The sequence below is a fragment of the Pseudorca crassidens genome, chromosome 5 (assembly GCF_039906515.1).
Source record: "Pseudorca crassidens isolate mPseCra1 chromosome 5, mPseCra1.hap1, whole genome shotgun sequence".
In the NCBI taxonomy this organism is placed as follows: domain Eukaryota; kingdom Metazoa; phylum Chordata; class Mammalia; order Artiodactyla; family Delphinidae; genus Pseudorca; species Pseudorca crassidens.
The window spans coordinates 62,159,970-62,176,127 of NC_090300.1; the positions used below are offsets into that span (position 1 = coordinate 62,159,970).

General features: G+C 39.0%; 1 protein-coding gene across 3 annotated transcripts in view; it reads left to right on the top strand.

The window, feature by feature from the left end:
* The first annotated feature begins 1,104 nt into the window (after positions 1 to 1,104).
* Positions 1,105 to 16,158, top strand: part of MFN1 (mitofusin 1) — a 34,214-nt gene continuing 19,160 nt past the window's right edge. The window contains exons 1-9 of one of the 3 annotated variants that reach the window (XM_067738107.1): positions 1,109 to 1,228; positions 1,735 to 1,868; positions 2,556 to 2,671; positions 5,544 to 5,679; positions 6,910 to 7,072; positions 9,771 to 9,895; positions 11,220 to 11,328; positions 12,933 to 13,040; positions 16,002 to 16,155. In XM_067738107.1, the coding sequence (XP_067594208.1) occupies positions 2,560 to 2,671; positions 5,544 to 5,679; positions 6,910 to 7,072; positions 9,771 to 9,895; positions 11,220 to 11,328; positions 12,933 to 13,040; positions 16,002 to 16,155 (907 nt within the window). In that variant the 5' untranslated portion in view covers positions 1,109 to 1,228; positions 1,735 to 1,868; positions 2,556 to 2,559. Of the gene's footprint in view, positions 1,229 to 1,734; positions 1,869 to 2,555; positions 2,672 to 5,543; positions 5,680 to 6,909; positions 7,073 to 9,770; positions 9,896 to 11,219; positions 11,329 to 12,932; positions 13,041 to 16,001; positions 16,156 to 16,158 lie in introns of all 3 variants that reach the window. The other 2 variants (XM_067738108.1, XM_067738106.1) reach the window with 2 other exon arrangements.

The window sequence follows — 16,158 nt, forward strand, 5'->3', positions numbered from 1 at the left end:
TTACTTGGAAATAGGGCCTTTGAAGATGTAATTAAGTTAAGGATTTTGAGTTGAGATCATCCTGGATTTAGGATCCAGGATCCAAATCCCCATACTGGATCTAGTGACCGGTGTCCATATAAAAGGAAGGAGAGAGAGATTCGAGACAAAGAGACACAGGGGAGAAGGCCATGTGAAGATGCACGAGAAGATAGAGGCAGAGGTTGTTGCCATGTAGCCTCAAGCCAGGGAATACCTCTAGCCACCAGAAACTGGAAGAGGCAAGGGAAGGAACCTCCCCCTAGAGACTCCAGAGAGAGCTCAGCCCTGCTGACACTTAGATTGTAGACATCTGGCCTCTGTAACTGTGAGAGAATAAATTTTTTGTTGTTAAAAAACAAACAAACATTAGGGCAAGCCATCAGTAAGGGCAGAATGGAAATTCTTGGCCAGGAACTGACACTGCAGTCCACAGGCAGAATTCCTTTATTAGGAAAACCTCGGTTCTGCTCTTAAAGTCTTTTAACTGATTGGATCAAGCACACCCAGATTACCCAAACTAATCTCTTTTACATAGAGTCAACTGATTATAGATATTAATCACAAATACTTTCCCAGTAATACCTAGATTAGTGTTTGGTTAATAACTGGGTAGTAGAGCCTACCCACAAAGTAGGTATTATTAGTACTCTGATTTTGTAGATGAGGCTCAGAAAAATGAAGTGGCCTCACACACCGCTATACTCCAAGCTCAGGAAGTGAATCACACAAGAACAGAGGGTAGTGGAGAGATCAAAAGGTTTTCCTTTATTGCTGCTGGCGGAGTAAGCAGGAATCCTTTTCTGACACCCTAACTCCACCCCATCTCACCCCTCCTCCTTTTAGCTCTCCCTCACTAAACGAGCTACTGACAGCTAGCTACGCCTAGGCTGGGCAGAGTTTTGGAAACTTTGAAGGGAGAGGGAGGCGATGCACAAGTTGGGGGTGAAAGGAAAAGCATTCTTCTGGATGCATTGCCTGTTCACAACAATTCCTTGCCTTCTGCCCTTAAGAAAAATGGCGCTCGGAGTAGGTCACTTCCGGTTACGGAGCCAAACCAAATCGGGAAGGGCAAGAGACCGGAAGTGACCGCCCTCTTGCTTCTCCTCCCACCGCCTCCGAGTCTCCCAGCCTCTCTTGGAAGAATGAGGCGGCCAGGGGGCTGTGGCTGAGGTGCGGTTGCTGGGTGACAGGTCGGAGCCGGGACGGGGTGAGTGCCCGCAGCCTCGGCTGCGGGCCGGTTCACTTTGCTCGGGTGACCTTCGTCCTGCCGGGGGCAGGGGGCGAGGAGTCGTGCGTGGGGTGCTCTGTGACGAGGCGCCGCCGCGGTCCTGCGGAAAAGGAGGGAGCTGCTGCGGTTGCGAGTAGGGCTGGCGACCGGGTTAGGCCCGCGGAGCCCGCGAGCCCGGAGCCGGGGATACCGTGAGCCGGGGCCGGCGCAAGCGGGCCAGGGGTGGGGTCTGGCCCCAAGCCCTGCGGGCGGGGCTCCAGCGCCTGGTGTGGAGGACTGGGAAGGCCTTTCTTCAAGGTCGGCGTTCACCACCAGCTGAACCGAGTTGTTACCCCCACCGTGTTTTCTCGCTTGTCCCCTTTGGTCAGTCATTTCCTGACGCTTTGGAAGGCTCAGCCTTCTTTATGGCCGCTTTGCTCCATTTGACACACATGCATACCAGGATTAGACTGGTGTGTGATCATTTTTGTTTGGTGTCTTTTCAGGAGAAGCTGCCACCAAAACTTATTTTTCTTAACTTACACTCCTTGAAGTTCTTGGTACTTTGGCTGGAAACGTTAATACTCGCTTTAAGGCTTGCCTCCTTATTTGTTATGACGAGAACTACTTCTTTCTAAACGTTAGTATTGCATTATGATATTGGAATTTTATTTCCTCATTCTGCATATCCACCTCCACTCACCTAGAGGTCCAGGTTGAAAAACGTAATAACTTAGTTACTGTTCGTGAACTTGGCTTCATGTCACTCGCTGCCGTGTTCCCTGATGTAGTTAAGAGTCACATGCAATCAGAATTTGGCCAGTTTCATCATCAGCAAAGGGAACTAAAGTAGAAATTGCAATCAAGATTTTGGCCAATTGAATTCACTTATTTTAGTGGAATATCACCCAAAAGTAGTCTTTAATTGTCTGACTAAAACACTTCTCCCCCAGGGACTTCCCTGGTGATCCAGTGGTTAGGAATCCGTCCTGCAATACCGGGGGACGTAGGTTCAATCTATCCCTGGTTGGGGAACTAAGATCCCACATGCCACGGGGTAACTAAGCCCACGCTCCACAACTAGAGAGCCTGCATGCCCCAACTACAGAGCACACGCACTCTGGAACCCCCCACGCCGCACCGAGGCAGCCAAAAAGTGAATATATAAATAAAACACTTCTTTCCCCCAGAAATAAATCTAAAAGTTTGGAAGTTTGTAAGTTTGGAAGTTTGTTTCATTGGGGAGTTAATGTTGCTGGAAGTGTTGTTAACTCACATGTCTTTATCATCCAGTTTAATTTGTACTTTTCTAACTTTTTATTTTCAGCATAATGGCAGAAACTGCTTCTCCACTGAAGCACTTTGTGCTGGCTAAGAAGACAATTACAGCAATCTTTGACCAGTTACTGGAGTTTGTTACTGAAGGATCACATTTTGTTGAAGGTTAGCTCCTCTAAGTTTTTTAAATAATTACTTTTGAAAATATATAAAGGTGCTTTATTCTTTCAACCTTGGTTACTGAACACATACAGGGGATTGTGCTCTATGAGAGATACCATAACAAATAAAACCCACTTCTGCCCTCCAAAAGAGGAAGATTGAATTATATTAATAGCAACTAAGAACGAAGTGCATATGTGAGGTCCTATTCTAAGCACTTTATTTTATTAATAACTCATTTAATCCTCAAATCAACACTGAGGCAGATTTTAATCACACTCATTTTAAAAATGAAGGCGGGTTTCCCTGGTGGCGCAGTGGTTGAGAGTCCACCTGCCAATGCAGGGGACACGGGTTCGTGCCCCGGTCTGGGAAGATCCCACATGCCGCGGAGCGGCTAGGCCCGTGAGCCATGGCTGCTGAGCCTGCGTGTCCGGAGCCTGTGCTCTGCAAAGGGAGAGGCCACAACAGTGAGAGGCCCGCATACCGCAAAAAAAAAAAAAAAAAAAATGAAGGAACTAAGGCACAGAAAAGGTAAGCAGCTTACCAAAGACCACGCAGCTAGTAAATGCCCAGACTGAAAGTCAGGCAGCCCACATTTAGCCATTATACTTACCACCCCCATCAACTCAGCAGTTAAGCCAAGATCTGAGACCTTTCTTATCTTCTCAAATGAGGCTGGGATGCAGTGGGGAAAGGGCAAAAGGAGTTTTCTTAAACAGAGTGTAACTGTTCAAACAAAGGTGGTGAGAATGTCATACTGGGAAATACTACTTTAGAGTTAATTGTTGACCTTCAAGCATACAGTGAAAAGGGAGGGATTCTGTAAACTCCTGTGACAGTGGGAAAACATTTGGTAGGTTGGTAGAATCAAACTTTTTTCCTTGTCCTTCCTAATTCTCTTTCACCAGATTTTGAGTTTCTTGAGAGTAGGGATCCTGCCTTATTTTGTCCGTATTACCAGATCTGACACAAGTTTTGCTGTTGAATGAGGAAAAAAATACTGGTTCAGAATTTTAGTTTTCAATTTGGAAAGAATTTGAGCTGGCATGGTGACTTTTGAATAATATGTTATTCTACAAAAGTTGATGGGAAGTGAAAATGAAGTTAAATGTAACATCTTCTGTGTATTGAGCATGTAACAGATGCTAGGAGCTATTACTCTAGGAGCTAGTGAATTCAGCTTTAGAATCTGAATTCAATGTTACTGTTATTGGTGGGTATCGAGCCAGTAGACACAACCAAACCACAGATCGGGAGAAGGAAGGATTTATTACTTGCAGCAGGTAAGGAGAACACTGGGGATCTTTCCTAAAGCAGTGTGTCCCCAAACAGCAAAATTGGGGAAGTTTTAAGCTAAGGGTACATGTGTATTTATGAAGGGGCTTGAGCAGAGGAGAATTCAGCATAGAATTGGAGCAAAGATCAACAGAGTCCAGGTCTTGGTTGACTGAAGTCAGGAGGGTCAACATCATCATTCAGTTCTCCACCTGGGTGGGGACTTTAGTTCCTGCAGAACGCAAAGATAGATAGATAGATAGATAGATAGATAGATAGATAGATAGATAGATAGATAGATAACACACATACACACACACACACACACACACATATGTATGTCTCTTGAGGAGGAACTAGGACTCTGCTTTATCACTCACTATTGTTTGACTACCCTTTCTCTTTTGCTGCATTCCTTTGTTCCCTAAAGATCATCAATTACTGAGACCTGTTCAAGGACGAGCATTGTGGCCAGGCTTAGATCACAAAATGGCTTAGGCCAGGATGGATTCTCTTAAGTCAAGAAAGCCATTTCTGGTTCTCTTTCTCCAGGGACCCCCTAACCTATCTGCTTACATTACTGGTTCTAAAACCTCAGAAAAAATTGTTGCAAAAAAGAGGCAAAGCGAGTAAATCAGGAAGCACGTAGAAGAGCAAGAATGAAATGAAAAACAAAGACGAATGTAATGGTATTTAAGCCAGTCTTGCCGGTATTCACCAAATTGCACATATTTTATCAATGTACTTGAAAAGTATGGTGAGATGTGAAGCTTAAGTTTAATTAGATGGTCACTCAGTAAGTTGTGTCAGTATTTGTCTCTAATTAGGACCATTCAGATAGCCAAATGAATCTTCATGTTTTCACCTTCAAAATGAGGTGAAAAAAAATGTAAAATGTATATTCCTGAAATATAAACAAAACTGAGATACTTTCCTACTTTTCAAATCGTTGCTTTCCCAGCTACCCCCATCTCTGGAGGAAGAGAGATTGGGGCTGGTGTAGGCAGTTACTCCCAAACCTGACAGGAGTGGGTTACAGTCTGCAATTCTCTTTTCATTCATGTTCAAGGAGCTGTCTTGCTCCACCCCTGTGGGAAGCAGACAAGAAGTGGTAAGACAGCAAGGTCTTACCTAGCTTGAAGACCTCCTTGAACCATATCTTTATTTTGGGGGGACTGCCCATTCAAACCTCACTCTTAGCATGTGAATCCCTCTTCTCAGTTCAAGATTTGAAGCTCCTATCAGGATGGAATAATAATAGGTGGATATTAGGTTCTAGTTTTGCTGTTCAGAAATGCTTTTTTGTCTTAGGTGGGTATTTTGTATCTTTGAGACCTAGATGAATAATAAATACCCTTTTGACTGGACCCCTGTAATTTTTAATAATTTTGAAATTCTTTTGGGCAGTATTCTTATGACCCATTACAACAAGGCATTCACCTTTTACCAAATATTCAGATACCATGTTATTTTTATTTTCAAATATCATGTTAATATAGAACAAAACCCAAATATATGTATATCTTAAGTATTCTGTTTTATAATTAACTTAATATTCATCTATATTACTTTCTCTAATACTGTTTCAATTTTACAGCAACATACAAGAATCCAGAACTTGACCGAGTAGCTACTGAGGATGATCTGATAGAAATACAGAGGTATAAAAATAAGCTTTCCATCATTGGTGAGGTGCTGTCTCGGAGACATATGAAAGTGGCATTTTTTGGCAGGTAATCCTTTATTATTTCTTCTCAAGGGTAGTTTCCAGATATTAGCTTTTCTTGATCATATCCGCAGCTCTGTTTCTGATGTTGCAGCAAGTGATATTCTTCCCTCTTCTCTTCACAACAGTTTCTGCCTGTATTAAATGTTAAAGCTATTAGCATGTAAAAGAACTTGTTCATTTTAGCTCCTGGTATAAAATATAGCTTTATGAAGCTATATTTTTGCTTTTTAGGAATGCTTATCTCTAAGAATTGGCTTCTTAGCCAGCTGTAAGAATAGAAAAACAGATAAGTATAATTTGTGACTTACTCTTTTTAAGTTTCTATTGATTATCAGGTGTGCCTTCCAAAAGGATTTTCAGCTCCATGATTCCCAGAGGGAGAATAAGAAATGCCATTCCTTAATGAAACTTCTGGAGTGGTAGAATGATTTCTGCCACAGCTCATACGTTAATTTAAGGACCATTTGTTAACTACCTATGTACCAGTCACTCTGTTAGGTACTAGAGATGCAAAGAGAAATGACGAGGCCCCCACTTGATTGTTCAGATATCATGTGCTGTTCACCAATAGAAGCATTTATTTACTCACTAACCTCATAGGCCTTCTAAGCTATTTCCCATCTTAGGGCTTTAGCACTTGCAATTTCCTATGCCTAGAATTCTCTTTGCCTTGTTGTATGTCTGACTCCTTCTCACTCTTCAAATCTCATCCTAAATGTTACTACAGCAGAAACCTTTCCGGACCACTCTAAGGTATTCCTTCTCAGTTATTCTCTGCTAAAGCACCCTGTTTATGTCCTTGAAAACTTTTCTCAAAGTTCTGTTTTTGTTTGTTTTTTGTTTTATGTTGTTACCTGCTTCTTCCACTTGACCATATTCTCAGGGCCTTAAACAGAGTCTAGTGTGAAGTAGGTCTATGAAAGAGGCCTACCCCAGGTTAGGGTGGTATAGGAGTGGGAGGGAAGAGGCCTCCTGGAGAAGTGATGACTCAGTTGTCCTGCTTGAGAAGAAGAAAGAGGAATGAGCTTTGCGTGTGAAAAAGGTCCAGCCCAGATTTAAGATGAGATGTTAGACCACATCTTGTGATGGGAAGAGTGGGCTGTGATTTCAGATTGTAATCTGATGAAATTTTTTTTACAAAATTTGCATTCTAAAAAAGTTGGCCTTTGACCCAGTGAAAGAACAAAGTTTTTACCATTATGTTTTGTCATGATTTTGTGTATTCATTCTTCAGGACAAGCAGTGGGAAGAGCTCTGTTATCAATGCCATGTTGTGGGATAAAGTCCTCCCTAGTGGAATTGGCCATACAACCAATTGCTTCCTGAGTGTTGAAGGAACGGATGGAGATAAAGCCTATCTCATGACAGAAGGATCAGATGAAAAAAAGAATGTGAAGGTATACTGTTTGATCTTTAGCAACATAATGTACCTGACATAATGTCCTTAACTTGTTCTTTTAAAAAAATTTTTACAAGAAGATACTTTTAAGATACTTGTAAAAATTTTTTACAAGAAATACTAATGGAAGAACCATTAGTATTTCTATTCATAGCTTTTAAAACCATCACTAATATTTTGAATTTTCTGAAATTCTTTTGATTCATAGCTAAGTTACTGGAAGAATAAAACCTGTCCTCAACTAAATGAAAGTAAATTAGAATTAAAAGTTTATAAAATTTTTAAAATAGTGTTCCTGGTGAAAAGAACATTATTGAAGTGTGTTGTTGCTGTTTAATCTCAAATCTTGTCTTTCTAAAGAAAACTTTGTTTAAAAAAATTGAGCTCTGGAATCTGTTTTTGACACATCTGTGCCTTTAGAAACTGTTTTTGCCTTTGGAATATTTGGTAAGCATATTCATTAGTAAATGTTATAGCTTTATCAGATAAAGGCCAGTGGTAGTTCCCTGCCTTTCATAAATTTCTTAAGGAATTCAGTGGCACTAGATTTTTTTTCAGCCAAACAAAAATAAAAAGCAATTAGGATGCAAGATATTTACTCTGCAATGAAAGCAGTTGGTAAAAGGCACTGCTTCTCACTATACTCACTTTCTCTTAAGTCGTAAGATCTCTCCCACAAATGCAAAAGTTCAGTGTGTGAAGATCCATGCTATTTTAGTTTTGGCTAAACTGTAGGTGAATTCATAGGTCTAGTCCTCCTCCTGTGAGTTTGCTGTTTGATCAGAGAAAGTAACTCAATCTGTCTAATACCCTTCAGATTACTTACAAACAATAAATAAGATGATATTTATGAAAATATTTTTCAAGCTTTTAAGCCATACAAATGAAGGAATTGCTTATTTTGTAATCAAGATAAGTAGCAGACACTATTCTAAATACTTGTAATAACTCAAATCTCACCACAACTCTGTCAGATGGGTGCTTTTATTATTTTAATTTTATAGGTAAGGTATCAGGATTTTTTTTTTTAATTAAACTAATTTATTTTTGACTGCATTGGGTCTTCGTTGCTACGCACGGGCTTCCTCTACTTGCGGCGAGTGGGGGTTACTCTTCGTTGCAGCGCGCTGGTTTCTCATTGCGGTAGCTTCTCGTTGTGGAGCACAACCTCTAGGCACACAGGCTTCAGTAGTTGTGGCTCGCGGGCTTCAGTAGTTGTGGCATGCAGACTCTAGAGCACAGGTTCAGTAGTTGTGGCACACAGGCCCAGCTGCTCCGTGGCATGTGGGATCCTCCCGGACCAGCGCTCGAACCCGCATCCCCTGCATTGGCAGGTGGATTCCTAACCACTGCGCCACCAGGGAAGCCCAGGTATCAGGATTTTAATACAAGTTTATAATTCTATCAAAAAGTTTATGAAAGCAAGCAGAAAAACCCCTACCTAACATTGTCACTGTGGAGATTCACTTCAAGCCTGATCAGGACTATTGTGCCCATTTGAAAATAGATGTTTCCCTTTAAAATTTCATACAAATCACAAAAGAACCATCGAGGTATGTGTACTGATGCCCTTTCCTTGATTATTAATTTTGTCTTAAGCCCTTTGTACTTAATTGTATGTTTAACACATACAAGAAGGGTAATGAACTAATGTGTGTCAGAAGTCATCTTGAGAAATAGAAATATTTTAGGAAATTTAAATGGAAAGAGAAGGCGTAGTCATTGATATAAAGCAGGCTTGTGTGAATAAATAACTGCCTAGTGACGTTCCTTTATTTTTCCCCCTTATTACTAAGCAATAAACTCATTTTAGAAGAGTCAGAAAATACAATTAGGCAAAAGAAAAGAAACTCCAAAACTCTTAAACTTCTAAATTCAGTGGAAATTCTTTGCTATAGAGTTACATTGGTGTTTCTCTGTATTTTTAAAACAAAATGGTTTTATATCATATATGCTATTTTCTTTCTTTTTTTAAATAATTTTATTATTTATTTGGCTGCACTGGGTCTTCATTGCTACACGTGGCCTTTCTTTAGTTGCAATGAGCAGGGGCTACTCTTCGTTGCAGTGTGCGGGCTTCTCATTGCGATGGCTTCTCTTGTTGTGGAGCACAGGCTCTAGGTGCACAGGCGGGCCAATAGTTGTGGCATGCAGGCTCAGTAGTTGTGGCTCGTGGGCTCTAGAGCGCAGACTCAGTAGTTGTGGTGCACGGGCTTAGTTGCTCCGCAGCATGTGGGATCTTCCCGGACCAGGGATCGAACCCATGTACCCTGCATTGGCAGGTGGATTCTTAACCACTGCACCACCAGGGAAGTCCCATATATGCTATTTTCTGATTTGCTTTTTTTCTCTTAACATATTGTGAATTTCTTTTCATACATACAATATCAATTTCAGGGGTTGCATGGGATTCATTGCCAGAGTTCCATTTGTTGGACATTTAGAATGTTTCCAGCCCAGATTATCGTTGTTGAATGGTATGAGTAAACGGTTTCAAGGCCTTATTTTTTTTCCTACTTGGTAATTTTAAACCTCAGGTTTCTCAAGATTGCTCAGATGGTTTTACTTCAAAAGATTTAAAGTTCTGCTTTTTCTACATGTTTTGCAGAAATAAATGTACCAAATCATAATATTTTAAATTTTTATTGAATTTTGTTACAAGTAGAGTTTTATTTTTTCTTTCCTTCCCACTTTAGACAGTTAATCAGCTGGCCCATGCCCTTCATATGGACAAAGATTTGAAAGCTGGCTGTCTTGTACATGTGTTTTGGCCAAAGGCAAAATGTGCCCTCTTGAGAGATGACCTGGTTTTAGTGGATAGGTAAAATTACATATGAATTGTTTTCTACGTATGTATTTGTATTTTTTTTTTTTTTAGAAATGCTGCTTGCTTCTAGCATGTAGTACGTAAAATTTTTAAATGTTCAGTTGCTTAAAAAAAAATGTTCAATTGCTGCTTTGTTCTCATTTGCTAGATTGTAATGGAATAGATAAGTTATTATTTTTTTGTTTTTTAATGGTTTCATAAAAGTGCCAATTTATCAGTTTAATTCTATTACAGGAAATTTCAAGAATTGTCACTTTTTCTCTAGACTGACTTTGTAGTTTGGATAATTGGTTGGGCCTTAGAGATTGTCTCATTCTAGATACCTAGATAGATAACTCTAAATAGGTATTATTTTTAATCAGTAATTATTCTTGAGACTTAGTTTCCCAAAATAACCGCTGGACAGTTCATACAGCTTTTCATTATTCAAGAATTAATCGCATGCTTTTGTAATTTATTCAGGCTCTTCTGATTAACCTGCATTTAATATGTTTTTTCAAAAATCATCCTACTACACTGGTGCTTAATAAAATGGTAATGCATATCTCTTTAGCAGAGTCCTTAACCAAAAAAAGTAGTTAAATGATTTTTTAAAATTGTGGTGTGTTCTTTGTTTTCTTCAGTTAAAATTTCAGTGTTCTATGGAAATCTTTATTTTTTTGGTTGAGTGTCTTCCCTTTTGATTGAAAGTGAGTTTCAAGTAATCAACAGAAATAGCTCAGATGAGAGAAGGTGCTTGGAAAATTAAAATATTTGGTTTAAATATAATATTAACTAATTAATTTTTCTTTATTTCATGGCCAGACTGTATCCATGACCCCAACCTGTTAACTTGCCAATTTGTCACAGGACATATCAAGTCAATGTATAGACAGTTGGTCTCTACTTTTTATAGTATAGGTTGTATATTAGCCTAGGTTTTATTTTCTTTTTTTCCATTGCTTATTTTCAATCTTCCAAAGCATAAAGATTTAAAAGATTAAAATAGTGAACATGTTACTTGCTTTGTCAAAAATCACGAAGTTTTCTCTCTTTAGTAAATAAACTTTTTTAGCATTTGTTAAGTTGTTGATTGGACAGGCTCTGGGGGTTGTCAGCAGAATAGAAGTATATAAAGCACAGATTCTCAGCTTTCCACAACTGCTGTCTTATAGCTGAGAAAGTAATTTAAATCTCCTAGGCTTCAGACTGATAACTGGTAGAAATCCTATCCTTTAGACTTCAACTAATTCTTAAAAGTTTAAAAAAATTATCTCTCTGTAATCTAAATTTTCTTTTTAAAGAATATATAACACAATTCGTATTTTATTCCCATTAGTCCAGGTACAGATGTCACTACAGAGCTGGATAGCTGGATTGATAAGTTTTGCTTAGATGCTGATGTCTTCGTTTTGGTTGCAAACTCTGAATCAACTCTAATGAATACGGTAGGGTCTAATCATTATTTTGTTTAAATGATAGGAAATGAAATGATGTCTGTTTTAATTCTGAAAAGTGAAGGAAATCCAAGTCATGGATTAGAAAGAAGCTTTAATATCAGAGGTGAACGAAGGGGTTTGTGTTTCTGTGGGATTGGAAGGGCTGATTCTGGTTTGATGGCTCTAGCTTCTAGTGAATATTTGAGTTCACGGTGTGATACATGTGTGTTGTTGACATTCACTGTGGTTATTTACAAGTTTCTGAAGGAATAGGCATCAGAATTGTTAGGCTGTTGGCTTAAGTCTTTTGAATAAAGTATAACACTCCCACCTCATCTCCCTATCTGGCAGGCAAGGCTTTTCATACTTTGAGTTTTGTCAGCCTTTTCCAGCTTTATCTGTGTGCACTGTAGGTTTCAGCTTACCTGTGTACACTATAAGCTGCTGTCAAACATAGAAGATTATTTATCCAGAATGTCTAGAGCCAGACTTATTTCAAATAAACTTTCCAGAGTTTCAATATCTAATATCCAAAACTATTGTATAATCTTAAAAAAATGTTATTCATCAAAAGCATATAAATGGCCAAACACCATTAAAACCTAGGTGTTACCAGCAAGACCTGTTTTGTCACCGTGTTATTAGTGTTTATATGGCCCGATCTATATCACATAAACCGTGTTGCTGTGACAACACTGACAGTTGTTTACAACCTGATGGTATAAAAAATAGGGAAATGTTTAAAACCTGTTTTAGAGTAACTGCATTATTTAGGTGTTGGATAAACAAACTTTGATACACATCCTGACTTTGGTACCTTTGTTTATGTTATTCTTTGTGCACAGTTCTTCCCCCTCCCAATTTTTCATCCTTCAAAAAGCCCTGTTGTCAGTACTTTTCAAGCCCATCTTTATCACCACTTCCTTCTTTATGGAGCATTTCCTAATTTCAATTGGATATTTATACTATTTATGGCATATACCTTTATTGTTTATTATGATGTGTTGTACATGTGTCTTACATTATTATTTACTTAGTCTAAATCTTCAAAAAGATGGGAGGTAGCTTTTTAAAAATATGGACTGTCATATCTAGCAGTATCTTTTGTGTCATGCATATAGTAGAAACAGATAAATATTGGTTAAATTGAATTTCAAAAAAAAAACTGATGGGAGGAGTAGGAAAATCTTAACTTTTGCTTTCTTATATCTTAGTTTTGTCATCTTTTTTTTTTTTTTTTTTGTGGTACGCGGTCCTCTCACCGCTGCAGCCCCTCCCGTCGTGGAGCACAGGCTCCAGACGCGCAGACTCAGCGGCCATGGCTCACGGCGCCCAGCCGCTCCGCGGCATGTGGTACCCTCCCGGACCGGGGCACGAACCCGCGTCCCCTGCATCGGCAGGCGGACTTCTGACCACTGCACCACCAGGGAAGCCCAGTTTTGTCATCTTTGAAAGTTTAATGCTCAGAGTGCTTTGGGATCCTTTATCAGTGGGTGTTATCACCGTTGTTAAATGGTTCAAACTTTGAGATTCAAATAAAGTTTCAAGTATAAAGGTAAAAATAAAGTAGCTTTAAAAAATAAACATACTGTTGGATATTTCATGTTTTTCAGGAAAAACAGTTTTTTCACAAGGTAAATGAGCGACTTTCCAAGCCTAATATTTTTATTCTGAATAATCGTTGGGATGCCTCTGCATCAGAGCCAGAATATATGGAAGATGTAAGTTATTTTTTTCTGTAAGTTTTGAAGTACAGTCATGTACATTGCTATCTGAAGAAACAATACATCTCATAGAATAGAACATCATAAGCAGCTATTGAGAAGAATATAGTTACAGAAAACCTGAAGTGGATATGTGATAGAGACAGAGTATTAAGCTACTTTGAAGGAAAGTTATGTTATAAAAGTACTATCTAATCATTTTAGATCTTGAAATGTCCTTCTGTTTCTTTGTTGTTGTTTTAATATTTATTTATTTATTTGGTTGTGCTGGGTCTTAGTCGCAGGCAGGCAGGCTCCTTAGTTGCAGCTTGCCAATCTAGTTTCCTGACCAGGGATCGAACCCGGGCCCCCTGCATTGGGAGGGCAAAGTCTTAACCACTGTGCCACTAGGGAAGTCCCCTGTTTTTTTTAATTCTCTATTTAAGTATAACATGACAGAAAAGTGTACAAATCATAAGTGTCCAGCTCAGTGAATTTACAAATTTGACACCTGTGTAAGGATCCAGATCAAGAAGGATCCAGATCAAGAAGCAGAACATTCCAGCACCCCAGTACCCCCTGTTTTTCTGGTTGTTCAACTTTATGTAATGGAATCACATAGTATCTACTTCTATGTCAGGTTTTTTGCTCAACATTACATTTGTGGTATGTATGCATACTGTTGTGCATAGCTGAAGTGCATTGCTGTGTGGTATTTCATCCTATGAATAACAGTTGATCTGTTCATTCTGATAGTTATGGGCATTTGGATAAATTTCCTGTTTTTAGCTATCATGAATAATGCTGCTGTGCATATTCTTTTTTTTTAATTTATTTTTTGCCTGTGTCGGGTCTTGTTGCGGTGCGTCGGCTTCTCTCTAGTTGTGGCGTGTGAGGTCTGTAGTTGTGGCACGTGGGCTTAGTTGCCCTGTGGCATGTGGGATCCTAGTTCCCCGACCAGGGATTGAACCAGCATCCCCTGTGTTGCAAGACGGATTCTTAACCACTGGGCCACCAGAGAGGTCCCTGTGCATATTGTTGTATATGTCTCTTTGGTGCACATTGGTGTATATTTCTGCTGAGTATATACCAATGGTTCTCAGTGTAAGTGACTGTGTGATTTTGTCCCCCAGGGAATATTTTGGTTGCCACAATTAAGGGTGTGTGCTACTGGCATCTAGTCGGTAGAGGCTAGTGATGCTGTTAAGCATCCTATAACACAGAACAGCTCCTGCCCCCAAACCAAAGATTTATCGGACTCAAAATGTCAATAACACAGGTATCAGTAATCCATGGATATAATCTAGGAGTAGAATTGCTGGATTACAGATTAAGAATATGCTGGGGGTTTATTGTTTGTTTTTTGGCCTCACCACATGGCTTACCAGGATCTTAGTTCCCTGACCAGGGATTGAACTCGCCCCCTTGGCAGTGAAAACAAAAGAGTCCTAACCACTGAACTACCAGGGAATTCCCAAGAATATGCTGTTTTAATAAATACAGCCCAAGTGTTTTCTGAAGTGCTCATACCAGTTTATATTCCCACCACCAGATTGAGAGTTCCACGTGATTTATATCCTTGCCAACACTTGGTATTTTTTGTTTTTCATTTTAGTCATGCTGGTGGTTTTAGAAACTTCATTTTAAAAAGAGTAGAGAATCTGGTATTTGGTCTACAAATAATATTTAATTTGCTTGATACTACTTTTTCTGATTTTAATAGTAGTATGTGTTTATTATTAAAAAAAACTTAGAAAATGCATTAAAAAATGAAATTTACACTATCCCATCACTATTCACATGTTAGATTATTTGCTTTCATTCTTCCCCTCACCCCCCAAATGGAAATTTTGCTTAATATGATGATTTATATCCTGTTGTTATTAACTCTTGCTTTATAATCATACTCTTTCAAATTGGGGTCTCATTTAATCATCAGAGAATTAGGAAATATCACCCACAGATTGTTCTTCTCCATTCCTATTTAGCTTAATTTTATTAAATCTTAACATGGAGATCTCTTATCATAGCCATAATGCTAAAGGCTGGTACTAAACCCTAACTAACTTCCAATCCTTCTTCCTAATTTAGGTACCCAAGTGCTATTGTTAAACCTAAAGTTAGAGCTCCAATCCCTAGCTAATGCATTCTCCCCAATTTTAATTCCGGGTAGTTTTTTTTTTAATATTTATTTTAATTTATTTATTTAGGCTGCGCTGGGTCTTATTTGCAGCTTGTGGGATCTTCGTTCCAGCATGTGGGACCTTTTAGTTGCAGCATGCAGGCTTCTTAGTTGTGACCTGCTAACTCTTAGTTGCAGCATGCGTGTGGGATCTAGTTACCCCATCAGGGATTGAACCTGGGCCCCGTGCATAGGGAGCGTGAAGTCTTACCCAGTGGACCACCAGGGAAGTCCCCCCAGTGTTTTTTAGAAGAAAAATATACCATCTATGTTCTGATTTCAAATAAAGATAACTTCATTATAGCAAATTTATTGTAGCACTTAATTTCTGATTTTAAAGGTATTAATAGCTTCACTGTAGAAAATTTGGAAAATAAAAGCTTAAGGAAGAAATTAAAATGCCACCTAGTTTTGTGGGTATTGCCTGCATGCCACCTATTAATTTACATAAATATATGTACACATCATATACCCTTAATACAGAATTAGGAACCTTTCCCCATGCCATTAAACACTAATGTTTGTCTACAGTATGTTTCTTAATGGTTGTATAGTATTTGATGGTCCATCAGAATTTTAAATTAAATGTTCAAGGAAGAATCATTAAGTTAAGAGGAAGATTTCCTGTCAGCAAGTATCAAACTTCATTTATTAGAATTTTTGGAGTTGTTACGTATAAGACAACTGTTACCATATCATATAGTAACAATATCACTATAAGTGGAGTTTAGTATAGGCCAGTAACTGTTATATTTGTTTAATTATTAGAATTCTTTTAATACCCTGTTTTTCTCTAGGTACGCAGACAGCACATGGAAAGATGCCTACATTTCTTGGTGGAGGAGCTCAAAGTTGTGGATCCTTTAGAAGCACGGAATCGTATCTTTTTTGTTTCTGCAAAGGAAGTTCTTAGTGCTAGAAAGCACAAAGCCCAGGGGATGCCAGAAGGTGGTA